At 44.8% G+C, this 18,420-nt stretch overlaps 1 protein-coding gene across 1 annotated transcript; it reads left to right on the top strand.

Moving 5' to 3' along the window:
* Positions 1-5,035: 5,035 nt before the first annotated feature.
* On the top strand, positions 5,036-8,961 carry CIAO2B (cytosolic iron-sulfur assembly component 2B). Its single transcript, XM_044290615.1, has 5 exons — positions 5,036-5,212; positions 5,601-5,680; positions 5,980-6,105; positions 6,459-6,504; positions 8,656-8,961. The coding sequence occupies exons 1-5, from the start codon at positions 5,083-5,085 to the stop codon at positions 8,751-8,753; spliced, it is 480 nt and encodes a 159-aa protein (XP_044146550.1). The 5' UTR covers positions 5,036-5,082; the 3' UTR covers positions 8,754-8,961.
* Positions 8,962-18,420: the final 9,459 nt, after the last annotated feature.

Below are 18,420 nucleotides of genomic sequence, written 5' to 3'. Positions count from 1 at the left end.
TGGCGTGTCGGGTCTCCGGATCCCTGGAGAAGTCGAGGGCATTTCGGACTCAGCTAGACGACTCCTGGACAGTGCATGGGCTCCCGGCACCAGAAAATCTTATCGGGCAGCTTGGGGATCTTGGTCTAGTTGGTGCATGGCACGGGACTTGGATCCCATTTCGGCACCTGTGAGTGATCTTTTGCAATTTCTTACCTCTTTGTTTGAGGCCGGTAAGGCTTACAGGACGATCAATCTTTTTCGTTCGGCCATTTCCTCTACTCACCAGGGGTTCGATGGTGCCCCTGCGGGCCAGCACCCTTTGGTTTGCCGCCTCCTGCGTGGCTCTCGCCTTACTCGCCCTCCGCGCCCCAGGTTTACTACCACTTGGGACGTCTCTTTGGTCTTGTCATTCTTGGCGGCTTGGCCCGACAATTCGGACCTTTCTTTGCGTCAGCTGTCTGCTAAGTTGCTGGTGCTCTTCTGTCTGATTTCTTGTAAGCGGGTTTCGGATGTGCGGGCGTTGGATCACGACGCAAGGTCCTTCACGCCTGAGGGGGTCTCCTTTAATATTTCGAGACGCACCAAGACCCATATCAGGGAAGTGTCTTATCCTTGTTTCCCGTCCTCTCCGGCTCTTTGTCCCGTGGCTTGTTTACGGGAATACGAATCTAGGACTAGGGCCTACCGCTCTCCTGCGGTCCCGCAGCTTTTCCTCTCTTTTCGTCATCCCTTTGGTCCGGTCTCTAGTCCGACGTTGGCTCGTTGGATGAAGTGGATTATGTCCCTTGCGGGGATCGATACTTCTGTTTTTACGGCGCATTCGGCCAGGGGCGCGTCTGCCACCTCCTTGGCTGTTTCGGGAGCTCGTATGGAGGATATCTTGCGTCTGGCGGACTGGTCTAGGGTTACGACCTTCAGGGAGTATTATTTTCGCCCTCCTCCTCATTTGTTCGCTTCCGTAATTGCGCAGCTTTGAACTAGCAATAGGAGCCTCCGTGTCTTGATGTAAAACTTATTGATTTTCCTAGTCTACGACGTAAAGTCATAGTTTTATTAAAGACACGGAGGCGAGTATTGCCCGCCCTGTGTTGCCCGCCCAGGTTTGTTTCTCTATTTTCGGAGGAGGGGTGATCTGCTCTTATTTATTGCCATTATTATTAATGCCATTATTATTTTTATTGTTGACATGCTTATTATTCATGATAATGTGCTTATTGTCAGATATGTTTACTGGTCTCTTGACGGTTTTCTTCTGCCGTTGTCGGACTGCCGCCTTGTGGTCTGGTCTGTTATTTACGCTTGCCATATTCTTTGTTTTTTCTAGGTTGAGCGTCCGCTGACGTGTGGGATCTACGTCCTTCTGTTTTCTCCTCAGGAGTGTTAGCCCGGTTGGCTTCGTTGTGGAGTTCGCTTGGAGCAGGTTGAAGGTTCCACGACGTATGGACTTCTACGTTGTTCCCGGTTTCCAGGGGTGTTAGCCGTGTTGGCTTGAGTTCTACGGCGTGATGGACCGGTCGTTTATCATTCTCGGGTCCGGTTCCAGTTTCCGGTTTCGGTTCCAGTTCCGGTTATGAAGTTGGTGTTGCGGTTCCAAAGAAAGAGGAAGTTACTAAGAGGACACTGCTTATTATAGGATCTGAGAGGGGTGGATCCTTTATTGTTATGATTATGTAAATTTCTTCTTTGCTGCTATTGGTGGAAAGTAAAGAAGGAGATAGCAATACTCGCCTCCGTGTCTTTAATAAAACTATGACTTTACGTCGTAGACTAGGAAAATCAATAAGTTACATCCTATATTATACTCCAGAGCTGCACTCACTATTCTGCTGGTGGAGTCACTGTGTACATGCATTACTTATCCTGTACTGATCCTGAATTACATCCTGTATTATACTCCAGAGCTGCACTCACTATTCTGCTGGTGGAGTCACTGTGTACATACATTACTTATCCTGTACTGACCCTGAGTTACATCCTGTATTATACCCCAGAGCTGCACTCACTATTCTGCTGGTGCAGTGACTGTGTACATACATTACTTATCCTGTACTGATTCTGAGTTACATCCTGTATTATACTCCAGAGCTGCACTCACTATTCTGCTGGTGGAGTCACTGTGGACATACATTACATTACTTATCCTGTACTGATCCTGAATTACATCCTGTATTATACTCCAGAGCTGCACTGACTAATCTTGCAGGATGTAATTGGAACGCTAAGATGGAGGCCTGGGGGCCTTGACTAGATGCTAGCCAATCAGGTGATTCCCCTCTCCTGTATAAAGACTTTGATGCCGCAGTTGTTATTGACCAGTCTTTCAGCGCTGGGGATCGGCGTGTCAGCTGTATAAATTGCTATGGAAACACTGGTTGATCACCTTTCTTGTCAATCTCTTCCCCACTGCGGCCATGCGAGGGAAGGTTAATGGGGATTCCAGGGACCAATCCTAGTGATGAGGCGCCCTGACAGCTGACATTATCTTATGGATAAGAGGTAAATGTGTATAGTGATGACCCCCTTTAAAGGGATTATCTAATTAGCTAGAGAATTAACCCTTAGAAGACCCTGCAATTTTCAGTTTTTGGGGTTTTTGCTTTTCAATCCCCGCATTCCCAGAGCGATAACTTTATTTTTCAGTCCAAATAGCCGTACGAGGGCTTGTTTTTTGTGGGACAAGTTCTCCTTTCTATTGGCACAATTTAATATTGTATTTGATGTAGTGGGGAGCAGGAAAAAAAAATTCAAAATGAGATGGAATTGGAAAAAAAACCACAATTCCGCCACAGTTTTATGGGTTTTGTTCTCTATGCAGTAAAATTGGCCTGTTGCTTTCACTCTCCGGGTCAGTACGATTACAGCGATGCCACATTTGTTTAGTTTTTCTTGCGTTTTAATACTAAAAAAATAAAATCTTTGAAAAAAAAAAAAAGTTTTTTTTCATCGGCAATATCCTGACCACTATAACTTTTTGGTAGTTTTGTGTACGGAGCGTGGGGGCTCATTTTTTGCGGGATGATCTGTAATTTTCAGTGATACCATTTTGAAGGGTGTGTAACTTTTTGATCACTTTTTATTAAATTTTTCGGTGGAGGTAAACTGACCAAAAATGGCCATTTTGAATATTTTTCCATTACGCCACTTGCAAGCGGACACCATCTTTAAAGTGACGACCTTTGCTGTACATGAATGTCGCTGGCAGGGTTGCCACCTGGCAGGTATCTCAACAGCAAGGCCGGTATTTTAGTGGCCCTGCCGATGACGGTAATTTCTTTCTACCAGAAATATTAATTGCCGGTATTTTTCTACATGGACTGTTACTAATGAGCGCTTCCACTGTGGGGCGCTCATTACTACAGCCTTTACCTTCCTCCCACAGTTGTGTTAATAAAAAAAAAGCACTCACCTCCTCCATTTGCTTGCGCAGCTGTGAACGCCCCCTGCTGACTGGAGGACAGGACCTGTGAGACGTCATCACGCTGGAGCGCAGGTCCTGTCCTGAGCTTCCAGTCAGCAGGGGGCGTTCACAGTGGCGCAAGCAAATGGAGGAGGTGAGTGCTTTCTTTTTTTGGGCAGAAGCAGAGAAGGGGGCGCTAATGAGGGGAGTTATTCTTACTGGGGGGGTACTAATGGGGGCATTATTCTTCCTGGGGGGCACTAATTGGGGCATTATTCTTCCTGGGGGGGGGGGGGGCTAATGGGGGATATTATTCTTCCTGGGGGGCACTAATGGGAGATATTATTCTTCCTGGGGGGCACTAATGGGGGCATTATTCTTCCTGGAGGGCACTAATGGGGGCATTATTCTTCCTGGGGGGCACTAATGGGGGCATTATTCTTCCTGGAGGGCACTAATGGGGGCATTATTCTTCCTGGAGGGCACTAATGGGGGATATTATTCTTCCTGGGGGTGACACTAATTGGGGCATTATTCTTCCTGTGGGGGGGGGGGGACTAATGGGGGATATTATTCTTCCTGGGGGGGCACTAATGTTGGCATTATTCTTCCTGGGGGCACTAATGGGGGATATTATTCTTCCTGGGGGGGGACTAATGGGGGATATTATTCTTCCTGGGGGGCACTAATGGGAGATATTATTCTTCCTGGGGGGCACTAATGGGGGCATTATTCTTCCTGAGGGGGCACTAATGGCGGATATTATTCTACCTGGGGGCACTAATGGGGGATATTATTCTTCCTGGGGGGGGGGGCACTAATTGGGGCATTATTCTTCCTGGGGGCACTAATGGGGGATATTATTCTTTCCCGAGGGCACTAATGGGGGATATTATTCTTCCTGGGGGGGGGGGGGCACTAATGGGGGATATTATTCTTTCCCGGGGGCACTAATGGGGGATATTATTCTTCCTGGGGGCACTAATGGGGGATATTATTCTTTCCCGGGGGCACTAATGGGGGATATTATTTTTCCTGGAGGGCACTAATGGGGCATTTTTTTAAATGGGGGGATTATTCATCCTGGGGGCACTAATGGGGGGATTAATATTATTGGGATCCCTCACCATCCATGTTCTGACACTTGCTGGTTCTGCTTCTTGGTCCATACAGGAAATGCTTGCTTGTTCAGCCAGTCACTAGGAAGGAGAGACCAGCAGGGGCCATACAGTACAGTCAGGTGAGCCTTGTTCTTCCCCTTTAATGTGATTATATATATATATATATCAGACTCCTTTTAAGGCTTTTTTAGGTCAGTTTTCAACAATTTGAAAAAAAAAAAAAACGTGGCAAGATGACTGAAACAAATCTAAAACATAAAAACTGAAATAGTTTCCAAACTAGAAAAAAAAAAAAAAACACTTGCCCTATTTTCTCCAGAAGTAATGATGGCTGAATTCTACTTCCGCCCTTCCTAGAAAAGGCCTCTGTGTCATGGAGCTACAAGTAATCCTGGAGCATTAAAGGGGCGGAGCTTCCTAGCCCACAGCAAGAGCGGCCATCCTATCCGAAGCGGTCTCACTCTGTCAATCAAAGTTAGCCCCTCCTATTGTCCCTCCACAAGTTCCGTAGTCCAATCACCAGACGGGTTTCATGTCACATGACCAAAGCAGTCGCGTTGGGTTGCACGGTGCGGCCAGGCGATGGTGGGCAGCAGCAGTCAGCTGGAGAACGCGAACCCGCTCATCTACCAGCGCAGCGGGGAGCGGCAGGTGACGGCCCGGGACGAGGACGAGGAGCTGCACGACAAGATCGACGACAGGGAGATTTTTGATATCCTGACCGATCTATTGATCGTTTACGGTCGTTTAAAGGGGAAGTCCATCTTCCACTAACGTCATGCTCTTATAGGATGTGACTGCGGATTCCAATTTGTGCGACTTCTTCGCCATGTACCCCAGTAAAAAAAAAAAGGGGGGTGGGTTACTAGGTCAGCTGACTGTCAGACCACGCCCCTTTTTTTTAGCAACTAGTGCAAAGAACTTTCTAGTAACCTTTCTTTACATCCTTTACCAATGTCAACATCTCTACTTGCTGTCAGTGAATGGGAACCTAGAGGCTTCAAGCCCCTGTATAGACCCCATTCATCTCACAGCTGAGGGTTTGTTACAGTGTGCGGTGTCTGCGATATCACCTCTGAGGTTTCCTTAACCCTTTCTACATCTAATCCGCTCAATCAATGACCCGGAGCATCCGCTGAGCCTGGAGGAGCTGAACGTGGTGGAGGAGGTCCGGGTGAAGGTGCGCCAGTCATCCGCATCGTCTGTGTCTCTGGATCCAAATCTGCCTTCTACTCTAGTCACACCCAGAGCTGCGGTTCTAATTTCAGACTATGGCTGAGCTCGCCTTAGTCCAGACACTGAATGAACCAGCAGGGGGCAGCAGTCATAGGTGACCACCTGCAGCTTGAAAACCCCTATAGTGAATTTGGTTTTTAAAATGCAGCTTTGGATGGGACTGGAGTAGAAGCCCTGACGTAGCACAAAGTCAACGCAACGTAACTTTCCGTTTACGTGTTTTGATGTTTCTTTGGATTGCAGGTAAATGATGACGAGGGCACGGTGTCCGTGGAGTTCACGCCCACGATCCCGCACTGCAGCATGGCCACCCTGATCGGGCTCTCCATTAAAGTCAAGCTCCTGCGCTCCCTGCCCGAGAGGTTTAAGGTGAGTGAGGGATAATCAGTGGCCTCCATGGCAGAAATTGGAGCAGTGTCCCTTTAATGCAGGGGCCACATTGCTAGGTAAAGCTCAGCACTCCCCTCTGGTGGCCGCACCTGGTACTGCAGCGGGGTTGGAGTTATGCCGGAGCCCAGTGATTAGGCAGATATGGTGCGTTGAAAATTAGGAAAAATCTGTATCTGTGGTGCCTTCACGCAACAGGCGCTGAAAATTACAGCAGACTCCCAGCGGCCGCTGGAGTCACAATGTAGCAGAGCCGGCGTGATGGTATATTACATTTAAAGGGACCCTGCACAATTAACTGTCCTATGACTTATTTAACTCTCTTGTGTTCACAGGTGGACGTTCACATAACGCCGGGTACACACGCCTCTGAACATGCAGGTGAGAATCATGGGGTACATTATCCGGGTGCCTATGGGATGTGATCCTTGCTTAGATAGGAAGCGGAAGGGACCAATAAGAGGAACGATAAGTCCGCTTACTGCCTTAAAGGGAATGTGCAAGGTACGAAAAACATGGCTGCATTCTTTCAAATAGTGCCACATCTGTCCACAGGTCGTGTGCGGTATTGCAAGCTTGGCTCTATTCACATCTGCAACCCGTGGACGGGAAGAAAGCGGCCATGTTTTACGGACCTTGTACAGCTCCTTTAAAGAGACACTACTCCTAAAGCCAGCGCTGTAGACGGGAGCGGTTTATGCTCTTGCCTTCTCCGGTGGCGGGAGGAGATCGGGAAGCGGCCAGCCGCTTCCTCTATTGGTCCTGCCAGTTATGTGACCGCTGGGTGTCTCGACGCAGGAGCAGAGCTGCAGGGTCTGAGGAGACCCTGATCAGCTCTGCCTGTGTGTAATGCCCCCCATAGGGGGCTATTTTCCCCTGTAACTGGGGCTCCTGTGAATGCCCCAGTTACAGTGGAAACAGTGAAAAAAAAAAATATCTGTCTTCCAGAGGTCTTATAATGACCTCCTGGTGGACATATTATATGCCACAAATAAATTAAGATATAAGTAAAAAAAATAATAAAAAATACAAACCGTCACCATGTTATATATCCAAACGATTGTCACAAAATCGGGAACCCACTGCAATAATTAATTTCGGTGTTAGTTTTATTATTGAATAAATAACAAGCCATAATATATATTTTTTTTTTAAATGCCTTTTTAATAAGAATTAGCTGTTTTCCCCCAAATTAGACCTAAATAAATCTCTCAAAAAACATGCTAATAAGTCCCAAGTGTCAAGTAAACATCGCAAAAATTATTTTGGTAGTCAAACAAATAAAAAAAAGTTAGGCCTCTTTCACACAAGCGTGTCCGGATGCGTTGCGGCAAACGCGCGCGAGTAAGTACGCAATTGCAGTCAGTTTTGACTGCGATTGCGTTCCGTTGTTCAGTTTTTATCGCGCGGGTGCAATGCGTTTTGCACGCGCGTGATAAAAAACTGAATGTGGTACCCAGACCCGAACGTCTTCACAGAAGTTCAGGTTTGGGTTCAAGTTTCTGTAGATTGTATTATTTTCCTTTATAACATGGTTATAAGGGAAAATAATAGCATTCTGACTACAGAATGCATAGTACAATAGCGCTGGAGGGGTTAAAATAAAAATTTAACTCTCCTTAATCCACTTGTTCGCGCAGCCCGACTTCTCTTCTGTGAGGAATAGGACCTTTGATGACCTCACTGCGTTCATCACATGGTCCGTCACATGGTAATGGATCATGTGACGGACCATGTGATCAACGCAGTGACGTCATCAAAGGTCCTATTCCTCACAGAAGAAGACAGAAGAGATGCCGGCTGCGCGAACAAGTGGATTAAGGGGAGTTAAATTTTTATTTTATTTTTTTAACCCCTCCAGCCCTCTTGTACTATGCATTCTGTAGTCAGAATGCTATTATTTTCCCTTATAACCATGTTATAAGGGAAAATAATAAAGATCGGGTCTCCATCCCGATCGTCTCCTAGCAACCGTGCGTGAAAATCGCACCGCATCAGCACTTGCTTGCGGGTGCTTGCGATTTTCACGCAGCCCCATTCACTTCTATGGGGCCTGCGTTGCGTGAAAAACGCACAAAGAGGAACATGCTGCGATTTTCAAGCAACGCACAAGTGATGCGTGAAAATCACCGCTCATGTGCACAGCCCCATAGGAATGAATGGGTCCGGATTCAGTGCGGGTGCAATGTGTTCAACTCGCGCATTGCACCCGCGCGGAAAACTCGCCCGTGTGAAAGGGGCCTAAGGGTCACTAAACCACTACGTGGTTGGACATTTAGGCTTTTTTTTAGGCCTGGTCATTAAAAGGTTAATCTATACATGAACCCCCTGATTGTAAAGTGCTGCGGCATATGTTGGCACTATAGAAATAAAGATTATCTCAGGGGGGAGTACAGAGCTGACAGAGGCCATGTTTCTCCTGTCGGGGTTGTCGCTGCAGCTTTGTATGTGACTGGAGTATGAGACTTCGGCATCAGTGTGTGGTACGACTAGAATCCTAATTCTTGCCAATGTCCTGTTGTTTTCTTCCAGTAAATAAACAGCTGGCGGACAAGGAGCGGGTGGCGGCTGCCCTGGAGAATTCCCATTTGCTGGAAGTTGTGAACCAGTGCTTGTCCGCGAGGTCCTAGACTCCACCTTCCCGGCCCCATCCGGACACCATGACCAGACTGTTTACAAGAGCTCGCTGCTGTATTACGTGTTAATATATTCTGTGTGTATGTAGTCATTGCACTGTGTCCTCACGCACAGGTTTTCTTTTATAGTGACTGACCTTTATTTGCAAAAAGTTGCTGGATCCATCATTGATTTTGAAATAAATAAATAAGTTGAATCCAACATTTATTGCATTTATTCCATAATGCACCTTTTTATAGGGGTCGGAGTTCTATTTTTCAGATACAGAGCACCAGTTCCCCCACATGGACATAAAACAATGTGATAAAATATTGTCCACCTGCAGCCTCCACCAGGGGGAGCTCACTACCTACAGAACTGAATAAATATACATACAGCAAGCTCCCTCTAGTGGTGGCTGCAGGTAGCCAGAATTATATCATATAGCTATACAGGGGATATAGAACATGCAGATTGGAAGAAAAAAAAAAGACTCTGCCCTTTGTACGGATAAAAGTGCTCCGAAAAATAAGCCGTTAGCAGCTTTAATGTGGTGCTGATTTGCATAGAAGCACATCCGATATTTATAACTCACCGAGTGAACGCATAGGTCCAGCCTGCGCGTGTGCATGGAGCAAGCAGTCAGATTCCTGCTCTCATCTCTGAGACCCTCTGGAAATGGAAAGCTTGGACATGGCTCTGGCTGTAAGGCAACTGGCTGCAGTAGGAGCCTCTGATATAATGAGCAGCACCCAGTTCTTGTAGGGAATACGGTCGTGTGCATGAGACCTAAAGGTGAGTGAGGGCGATCCATGTAAAAGTGAAATAGGGTCTTTGTTATCATCCCTCTAGTGATATACAGTTGTGTTCAAAATAATAGCAGTCAGACATCACTAATCTGATCAATCACAGTTTTTGGTAGAAATTATATTTCTACATGGCAAATAATTTACTAGCAGGCATAGTAGAGTAATAGAAACCCAACAGTCATGACATGCATGCCGCTGATTCTCTGTAATTCAATCACTAATTAAAAGGGGCATGTTCAAAATAATAGCAGTGTGGAGTTCAATGAGTGAGGTCATTTATTCTTTGAAAAACAGGTGGCAATTATTGCCCTTATTTAAGGAAGGAAGGCAGCAAATGGTGTACGTGCTGGTTACAGTGCATTTCTCTCGGAAATTCTGAGGAAAATTGGTAATTCCAGACATTGTTCAGAAGAACAGCGTACCTTGATTAAAAAGTTGATTGGAGAGGGGAAAACATATAAAGCAGTGCAGAAAACGATAGGCTGCTCAGCTAAAATGATGGCAAATGCTTTAAAATGGCAACCAAAACCTGAAAGACGTGGAAGAAAGCGAAAAACTACCATTCGAATGGATAGAAGAATAGCCAAAATGGCAAGGACTCTGCCAACAATCAGCTCCAGGAAGATGAAAGAAGGTCTAAAGTTACCTGTGAGTCCTGTTACAATTAGAAGACGCCAAGAAGCCCCCGCAAAGTCCCGCTGTTGAAGAAAAGACATGTGCTGAAGAGGTTACAATATGACAAAGAGCGCATTGACCGGCCTAAAGAGACATTTTGTGGACTGATGAAAGTAAGATTGTTCTTTTTGTGTCTAGTGGCCGGAGACAGTTTGTCAGACGACCCCCGAACACTGAATTCAGCCCCAGTACACTGTGAAGACAGTGAAGCATGGTGGACAAGCATCATGATATGGGGATGTTCTCATACTAAGGTGTTGGGCCTATTTATCGCAGACCAGGGATCATGGATCAGTTTGAATACATCAGAATACTGGAAGAGGTCATGCTGCCTTATGCTGAAGAGGAAATGCCCCTGAAATGGGTGCTCCGACAAGACAACGACCCCAAACACACCAGTAAACGTGCAACATCTTGGTTCCAGACCAACAAGATTGACGTTATGGAGCGGTCGGCCCGATCCCCGGATCTTAATCCAATAGAAAACTTGTGGGGCGACATCAAAAATGCAGTTTCTGAGGCAAAACCAAGAAATAGAGAAGACCTGTGGAATGTAGTCCAATCATCCTGGGCTGGAGAACCTGCTCACAGGGGCAGAAGGTGGTGACTCCGAGCAGCACAGACGTCCAGCAGTTCTCAGAAACAGCGGTTATACAACTAAATATTAGTGACGGGATTCAGAGGAAAGCAAAATCTTCAAGCATTTCTAAGTTTATATAGTAAATGAATACAAATACTGCTATTTTTTTTAAACAGTCTAATATTCACTTTTCTTCAAATTTTTTAAAGGAACAACACAAATTTGATCTATTTTTTTTCATGTTTTGATTTGGAATAGAATGTGTAGTGTTCCCAATGCATTTGTGTGTATGGGAATAAAAGCTATTAGAAGGATTTTGAGCTTTATTCACTGCTATTATTTTTAACACAACTCTACATTACACAATGTGCACATACATGTTAAACAGCTGTCAGTCGAACGATCAATCCTCAAAAAAAAAAAAAAAAGCAGTCGTGTTCATGAGGCCTTAGGGTCCTCTTACAAGTACAGATGATCTGGCAGATTATGGGGAAGGACGCTGACGCTCCTGGTCACTGTCAGATCATCAGCGGAGATGAGAGGTACATTTACAAGCAGCAATCACCTCCTCTGGATACAGCGATCGCTTGTCCCCATAGAGCAGGCATGTCCAAACTGCGGCCCTTCAGCTGTTGCAAAACTACAACTCCCAGCATGCCCTAATAGCTGTAAGCTATCCAGGCATGCTGGGAGTTGTCGTTTTGCAACAGCTGGAGGGCCGCAGTTTGGACATGCCTGCCATAGAGAGTACTCATTTTATGCAAGATCTGCAGATTTACTGCAAACTTCCAGCAGATTTCATTACCAAGGGAGAAACCCTCAGAAATTCTCCACCCAAATCTGACGGTAAGGCCGGGTTCACATCACTGTTTATTTTTCCGTTTTTCTGATCCATCAGAAGAACAGAAAAATTTATAAAAAAAAATTAAAAATCCTTTATATAAAGCATCTGTAAGGGTTCCTTTAGACGACCACATGAATGGGTCCACATCCGTTCTGCAATTTTGTGGAAACTGGTGCGGACCCATTCATGTCAATGGGGCCGCAAAAGATGCAGACAGCACACCGTGTACTGTCCGCATCCGTAGTTCCATTCCGCTGCCCCCGCAATAAAGATAGAGCATGTCCTATTCTTGTCTGCCATTGCGGACAAGAATAGGTATTTTCTATCATTGTGCCAGCCATGTGTGGTCCGCAGAACGCACGTGGCCGGTATCCGTGTTTTGTGGATCCACGTTTTGCATGCAGGACTTCTTTTTCTGGAAATGGCTAAAACGGATGCAAAATGTGCATAAATGAGCATAACGGATGCCTAAAATACAGGATCCATTTTTTTATTCTGTCCTCTTGATGGATCAGAAGAACGGAAAACTAAACAGTGACGTGAACCCGGCCTAACACAGCGGGAACCATTATGTGTGAATCCACCCCACCCCTCGTCGAAGGACCTTCTGAGGTGTAAACTTCCATAGTCAATATGTCAATTTGTAGACTCTGCAGGATCCAAATCTCCAGGAGGACACACCGACTCCATGTCTACTTTGGATATGTGTAAGGTTTACATAAAGAACAATGGGAGAGTGTCATTCCCATCCGTCAGTCCTGATCCCCGGTCACTGGGGTGAGATGCCTCTTAATAAATTAGTTGCATCTCTGGCCCTCTGTGCGCCAGAGACGAAAGTGCACCGCGCTTTCCGTTCACCTCTATGGGAGTTCTGAAAATAGTCCCATAGAAATGAATGGAGAATGGGTCCTGGTCCCAGAGGTGGGACCTGCATCTAAGATTGGTGGCGTATCCTAGTGTTATGCCACCACTACTCCTTTAAAGGAGTGATCCCATGACTAATGTAAAAAATGAAAATCAGACACTACAGTTGCAAGAAAAAGTATGTGAACCCTTTGGAATGATATGGATTTCTGCACAAATTGGTCATAAAATGTGATCTGATCTTCATCTAAGTCACAGCAATAGACAATCACAGTCTGCTTACACTAATAACACACAAAGAATTAAATGTTACCATGTTTTTATTGAACACACCATGTAAACATTCACAGTGCAGGTGGAAAAAGTATGTGAACCCCTAGACTAATGACATCTCCAAGAGCTAATTGGAGTGAGGTGTCAGCCAACTGGAGTCCAATCAATGAGATGAGATTGGAGGTGTTTGTTACAGCTGCCCTGCCCTATAAAATACACACACCAGTTCTGGGTTTGCTTTTCACAAGAAGTGTCATGCCCCGCTCAGGTTATGTGCGGAGGTCTGCCAGGTTAGCAGCACTTTTTGTTTTGGAGTTGAGCTGTATCCGCCTCCCTAAAAGGTGCACTGGGTGGGGTCATTTGTATGAGTTTAAATTACGCCCCTTCCCAGTGTCCTGTGCGGGTTATAGCTTCAATCTTGCTCAGTGGAAGGAAGGAAGCAAAGAAGGATTTGCTGTATCTGCTCTGTGACAAGATAAGTTGGTTTTGTTTTCTTGTGTGTGTTTTTGTCTAGGCTGTTAGAGAGACGCCTGCCTCCTCCAGGTCAGAGGAAGCAAGCTGTCTCTTTCCCCCTGTCACCATCTTAGGGATTTTAAGGAATCTTCAGTCTTAGGCATGGGGGCACGTTTATTCCCACCTCCAGGGTCTGAACATGGGCACAGAAGTCTAGGGAGAGCTAGTAGGGATTTGTAAGGAGGTGACCTTTATCCCCAGCTTCTGGCCTAGACACTTGTTTGTGGATTTCTGTTGTATCTTGTATCCTGTCCAGCGTGACATTAAGCATTTCCTGATGTGAATGATGCCTGATGTGAATGATGCCTCGCACAAAAGAGCTCTCAGAAGACCTACGATTAAGAATTGTTGACTTGCATAAAGCTGGAAAGGTTTATAAAAGTATTTCCAAAAGCCTTGCTGTTCATCAGTCCACGGTAAGACAAACTGTCTATAAATGGAGAAAGTTCAGCACTGCTGCTACTCTCCCTAGGAGTGGCCGTCCTGTAAAGATGACTGCAAGAGCACAGCGCAGACTGCTCAATGAGGTGAAGAAGAATCCTAGAGTGTCAGCTAAAGACTTACAAAAGTTTCTGGCATATGCTAACATCCCTGTTAGCGAATCTACAATACGTAAAACACTAAACAAGAATGGATTTCATGGGAGGATACCACAGAGGAAGCCACTGCTGTCCAAAAAAACATTGCTGCAGGTTTACAGTTTGCACAAGAGCACCTGGATGTTCCACAGCAGCACTGGCAAAATATTCTGTGGACAGATGAAACCAAAGGTGAGTTGTTTGGAAGAAACACACAACAGTATGTGTGGAGAAAAAGAGGCACAGCACACCAACATCAAAACCTCATCCCAACTGTGAAGTATGGTGGTGGGGGCATCATGGTTTGGGGCTGCTTTGCTGCGTCAGGGCCTGGACGGATTGCTATCATCGAAGGAAAACTGAATTCCCAAGTTTATCAAGACATTTTGCAGGAGAACTTAAGGCCATCTGTCCACCAGCTGAGGCTCAACAGAAGATGGGTGCTGCAACAGGACAACGACCCAAAGCATAGAAGTAAATCAACAACAGAATGGCTTAAAGGGAACCTGTCATGTGGATATTTGATCATAATCTAACTAATTATATACAATCATTAACTACTAAAAAGTACTTTAAATGTATTGACTTACTGGTTTGACAGATGGTTACTTCATAATATATATACAAACTTGCCACATGCCGTATGCTAATGAGTTAATTGGAGTCCAGCGTTTATTTAATTAACAGCTATAGCCACTCCCCTGCCCACCTGCTGCTGGTTCATATGGAAAAAAAAATCTGTCAATCAGCAGCAGGTGGGCGGGGAGAGTCAGGAGCTCATGAATATTCAGGACTCATCATTATCAGCTGGAGCTTTTCAATACAAGATGTTGGCAGATTGACTGGGTCAATTAAAGAAAGTGAGCCAGCATTTTGCTAAGAGAATCAGTCACTTATTTATATTGCCCTTAGTTAGGACACCATAAAACTGGTGACAGGTTCCCTTTAAACAGAAGAAAATCCGCCTTCTGGAGTGGCCCAGTCAGAGTCCTGACATCCCAAGAATATTGCTGAACTGAAACAGATCTGTAAAGAGGAATGGTCAAGAATTACTCCTGTCCGTTGTGCACGTCTGATCTGTAACTACAGGAAACGTTTGGTTGAAGTTATTGCTGCCAAAGGAGGTTCAACCAGTTATTAAATCCAAGGGTTCACATACTTTTTCCACCTGCGCTGTGAGGGTACATGCACACGATCAGGATTCATGTGCGGAGAATCCGCACTGAAATCCGCAGGTGTTCGCAGGCAAATCTGTGCGGTCAATCCGCATTAATTGGTGCGGATTTTCTGCATGCGGATTTCACTAAGTAAATGAAGAAAATCCGGTCAGGAAAAATAAAAATAATTGACATGTCGCGGATTTTAAAATCCGCACCGCAGGTCAAAATCCGCGCTGAAAAAATCTGCATTGTGTGCATTGAGAATTTCAAATTCTCATAGAATACAATGTACATGACCTACGGTGCGGATTTTCCGCACGCAAATCCGCACGCAAAATCCACACGCAATCCTGATCGTGTGCAGGGGGCCTGAATGTTTACATGGTGTGTTCAATAAAAACATTGTAACATTTAATTCTTTGTGTGTTATTAGGTTAAGCAGACTGAGATTGTCTATTGCTGTGACTTAGATGAAGATCAGATCACATTTTATGACCAATTTGTGCAGAAATCCATATCATTCCAAAGGGTTCACATACTTTTTCTTGCAACTGTATATAGTATATGACAATCTCCTTCTAACAAATCCCTAACCAGCCCTGTACCTCACATGGATCCAGAGATCTCCCCATTCTTTGCTCTGCTAGATTTATATCAAGCTGACAGCTCAAGGGGAATGTCTTCTCTGCTGCAGCTCACGAGGCGTGTCCATGTTCTCCCTATCACAGCTCAGGAGGCGTGTCCATGCTCTACCTATCACAGCTCAGGAGGCGTGTCCATGTTCTCCCTATCACAGCTCAGGAGGCGTGTCCATGCTCTACCTATCACAGCTCAGGAGGCAGTTGAAGGATGAAACTGAGCATGTGCGACCATCTCAGTGAGCAGGACAGAGAAATAAGAAAAAGAACAAACAGCAGATGGCGCTATACAGATAGATTTTATTGAATAACTCAGTGGCTATGCAAAATTTGTAATTCCATGCAATTACAAAGGTATTTAGATCCAGGTGCTGGTTTGAAAACTGCAGAATATTTTTTATGGGACAACCCTTTTAGGTTCTGTCTCAAACTAATCCAAAGGGGGACATTTATCAAATCCGCTTCCAGCCGATTTCGCGTGCGTCATTTTGAGTGAAAATTATGCAGCTTTCGGTGAGCTGTGCGACTTTCAGAAGTGGAGAGAAAAGTTGGTCAGGATTATAGATTACAAGACTGTTCTGTCATTTTTTTTGCGTCTCAGTTTTTTTTCCCCCTGTGGACAGTATGCGGAACCATTCACTTCAATGGGGCTGGAAAAAAAAAACAACGGAAATGACTCTGTGTGCATTCCATGTCCACATGGCCATTCTGCAAAAAAATAGAACATGTCCTAGTATTCTCCGCATTTCGGACAAGGATAGGACTGTTCTATTAGGGGCCGGACATTCCGTTCTGCAAAATGCGGAATGCACACTGCTAGTATCCGTGTTTTGCGGATCCGCCACTTGCGGACCACAAAACATCCAAAGGTCGTATGCATGAGCCCTTATGATGTGACTTTTTTGCTACTTTTTAAAAAGTTTGCACTTCTCCGCGCCAGGCAACTCCTTAGTGTGCTTTCAATGACAGCGGTCAGACCACATCGCACTTGCGCCAAATTTATTAAAACTGAGCGCTATCTGCAGGTGCGCAAAGCAACTCCAGTCTAAAACGTAGACTCAAACACCCCTAAACAATGATAAATACCCCCACAGGGCCCCTGTGATGAATCGGCTGCAGGTCTGGGCCGCCATCTATAGGATGAGTAAATCAGGCTCAATGTATTCACGATCTAATATGTACAAATGTCAGTCTTTTTCATTTTTGTTTATAATGGGGACAGTAGGGGGATTTGAATTTTAACATTTTATTTATTTTTTTAAACATTTTTTTAGCCCCCCCCTTAGGGAACCTAAACTTGAATTCATTAGATTGCATTTTCTGTACACAAATGTGATTTTATGCATTAGTGAATGAGAAATTCAGTATATTCCAATGCAGTGCTGCCACCTGCAGGCCAATATTGGAATTGTGATAGGCCTAGTAGCCTCTCACAAGCTCAGGTCTATCATTATTTCCCAGTGCGGGGAAGCCATTCTGGTTCCAGAAGCGCAGTACTCCCAGGAAATATGAACTACAAGCAACCGGTGGCAGCTCTGCTCCAGAGCGGGTGCCATCTTTAAATAGCTGACCATGTATGTATGGCACTGGTCAAGAAAGGGTTAAGATTGGGGTTGCTGTGCTCATCTGGACCAAATTTATAAATGTGCCGCTGGTTTTTTATAAAATCGGGGCAAGTACGCTGTTAACCTGGCGTGGAGTTGCGACAGACTGCAAATTTTTTGTTAAAAACGCACTTCATAAATGTGGCTTAAAAATGATCTACTGGCAAAACCCGACCAACTTCCCACTGCACATCTGAAAGTTGAAAAGACGCAGGTTACCAAAAGTTGCAAAATGTGCTACAATTTGACATAAAATGTCACAAGTGACATAATTTGCAACATTGTTTTTTGGCACAAAACTGGCGTAGCAGGATTGATAAATGTCCCCCAAAATGTATGCGGCTTTATGACATTACAGAGCCTTGAATTGTCTCTAATCAGCGTTGTTCTTCAATATGTCCACCAGGTGGCGAAATATAACCAGAAAATAGTGATATGGACCATGCTGGTATAACCTGGGCACATCCTGTATATAATTATATATGTACAGCTGGTATAACCCAGGCATCTCCTGTATATAATTATATATGTACAGCTGGTATAACCTGGGCATCTCCTGTATATAGTTATATATGTACAGCTGGTATAACCTGGGCATCTCCTGTATATAATTATATATGTACAGCTGGTATAACCCAGGCATCTCCTGTATATAATTATATATGTACAGCTGGTATAACCTGGGCATCTCCTGTATATAATTATATATGTACAGCTGGTATAACCTGGGCATCTCCTGTATATAGTTATATATGTACAGCTGGTATAACCTGGGCATCTCCTGTATATAGTTATATATGTACAGCTGGTATAACCCAGGCATCTCCTGTATATAATTATATATGTACAGCTGGTATAACCTGGGCATCTCCTGTATATAATTATATATGTACAGCTGGTATAACCTGGGCATCTCCTGTATATAATTATATATGTAGAGCTGGTATAACCTGGGCATCTCCTGTATATAATTATATATGTACAGCTGGTATAACCTGGGCATCTCCTGTATATAATTATATATGTACAGCTGGTATAACCTGGGCATCTCCTGTATATAATTATATATGTACAGCTGGTATAAGTTTTACAGCAAGACACGGAGGCGAGTATTGCTTTCTCCTTCTTTACTGTCCACCAATA

This window comes from Bufo gargarizans, chromosome 4, assembly GCF_014858855.1.
Source record: "Bufo gargarizans isolate SCDJY-AF-19 chromosome 4, ASM1485885v1, whole genome shotgun sequence".
NCBI lineage: Eukaryota > Metazoa > Chordata > Amphibia > Anura > Bufonidae > Bufo > Bufo gargarizans.
The sequence above is the reverse complement of the archived record's forward strand: the minus strand, read 5'-3'. Positions and strand labels throughout refer to the sequence as shown.

Bases quoted from the DNA above. Each gene is read 5' to 3' on its own strand.
- CIAO2B (XM_044290615.1), top strand. From the start codon at position 5,083: ATGGTGGGCAGCAGCAGTCAGCTGGAGAACGCGAACCCGCTCATCTAC. The intron at 6,106-6,458 runs GTGAGTGAGGGA...TTGTGTTCACAG, and splicing joins CCCTGCCCGAGAGGTTTAAG to GTGGACGTTCACATAACGCC. The intron at 6,505-8,655 runs GTGAGAATCATG...GTTTTCTTCCAG, and splicing joins ACACGCCTCTGAACATGCAG to TAAATAAACAGCTGGCGGAC.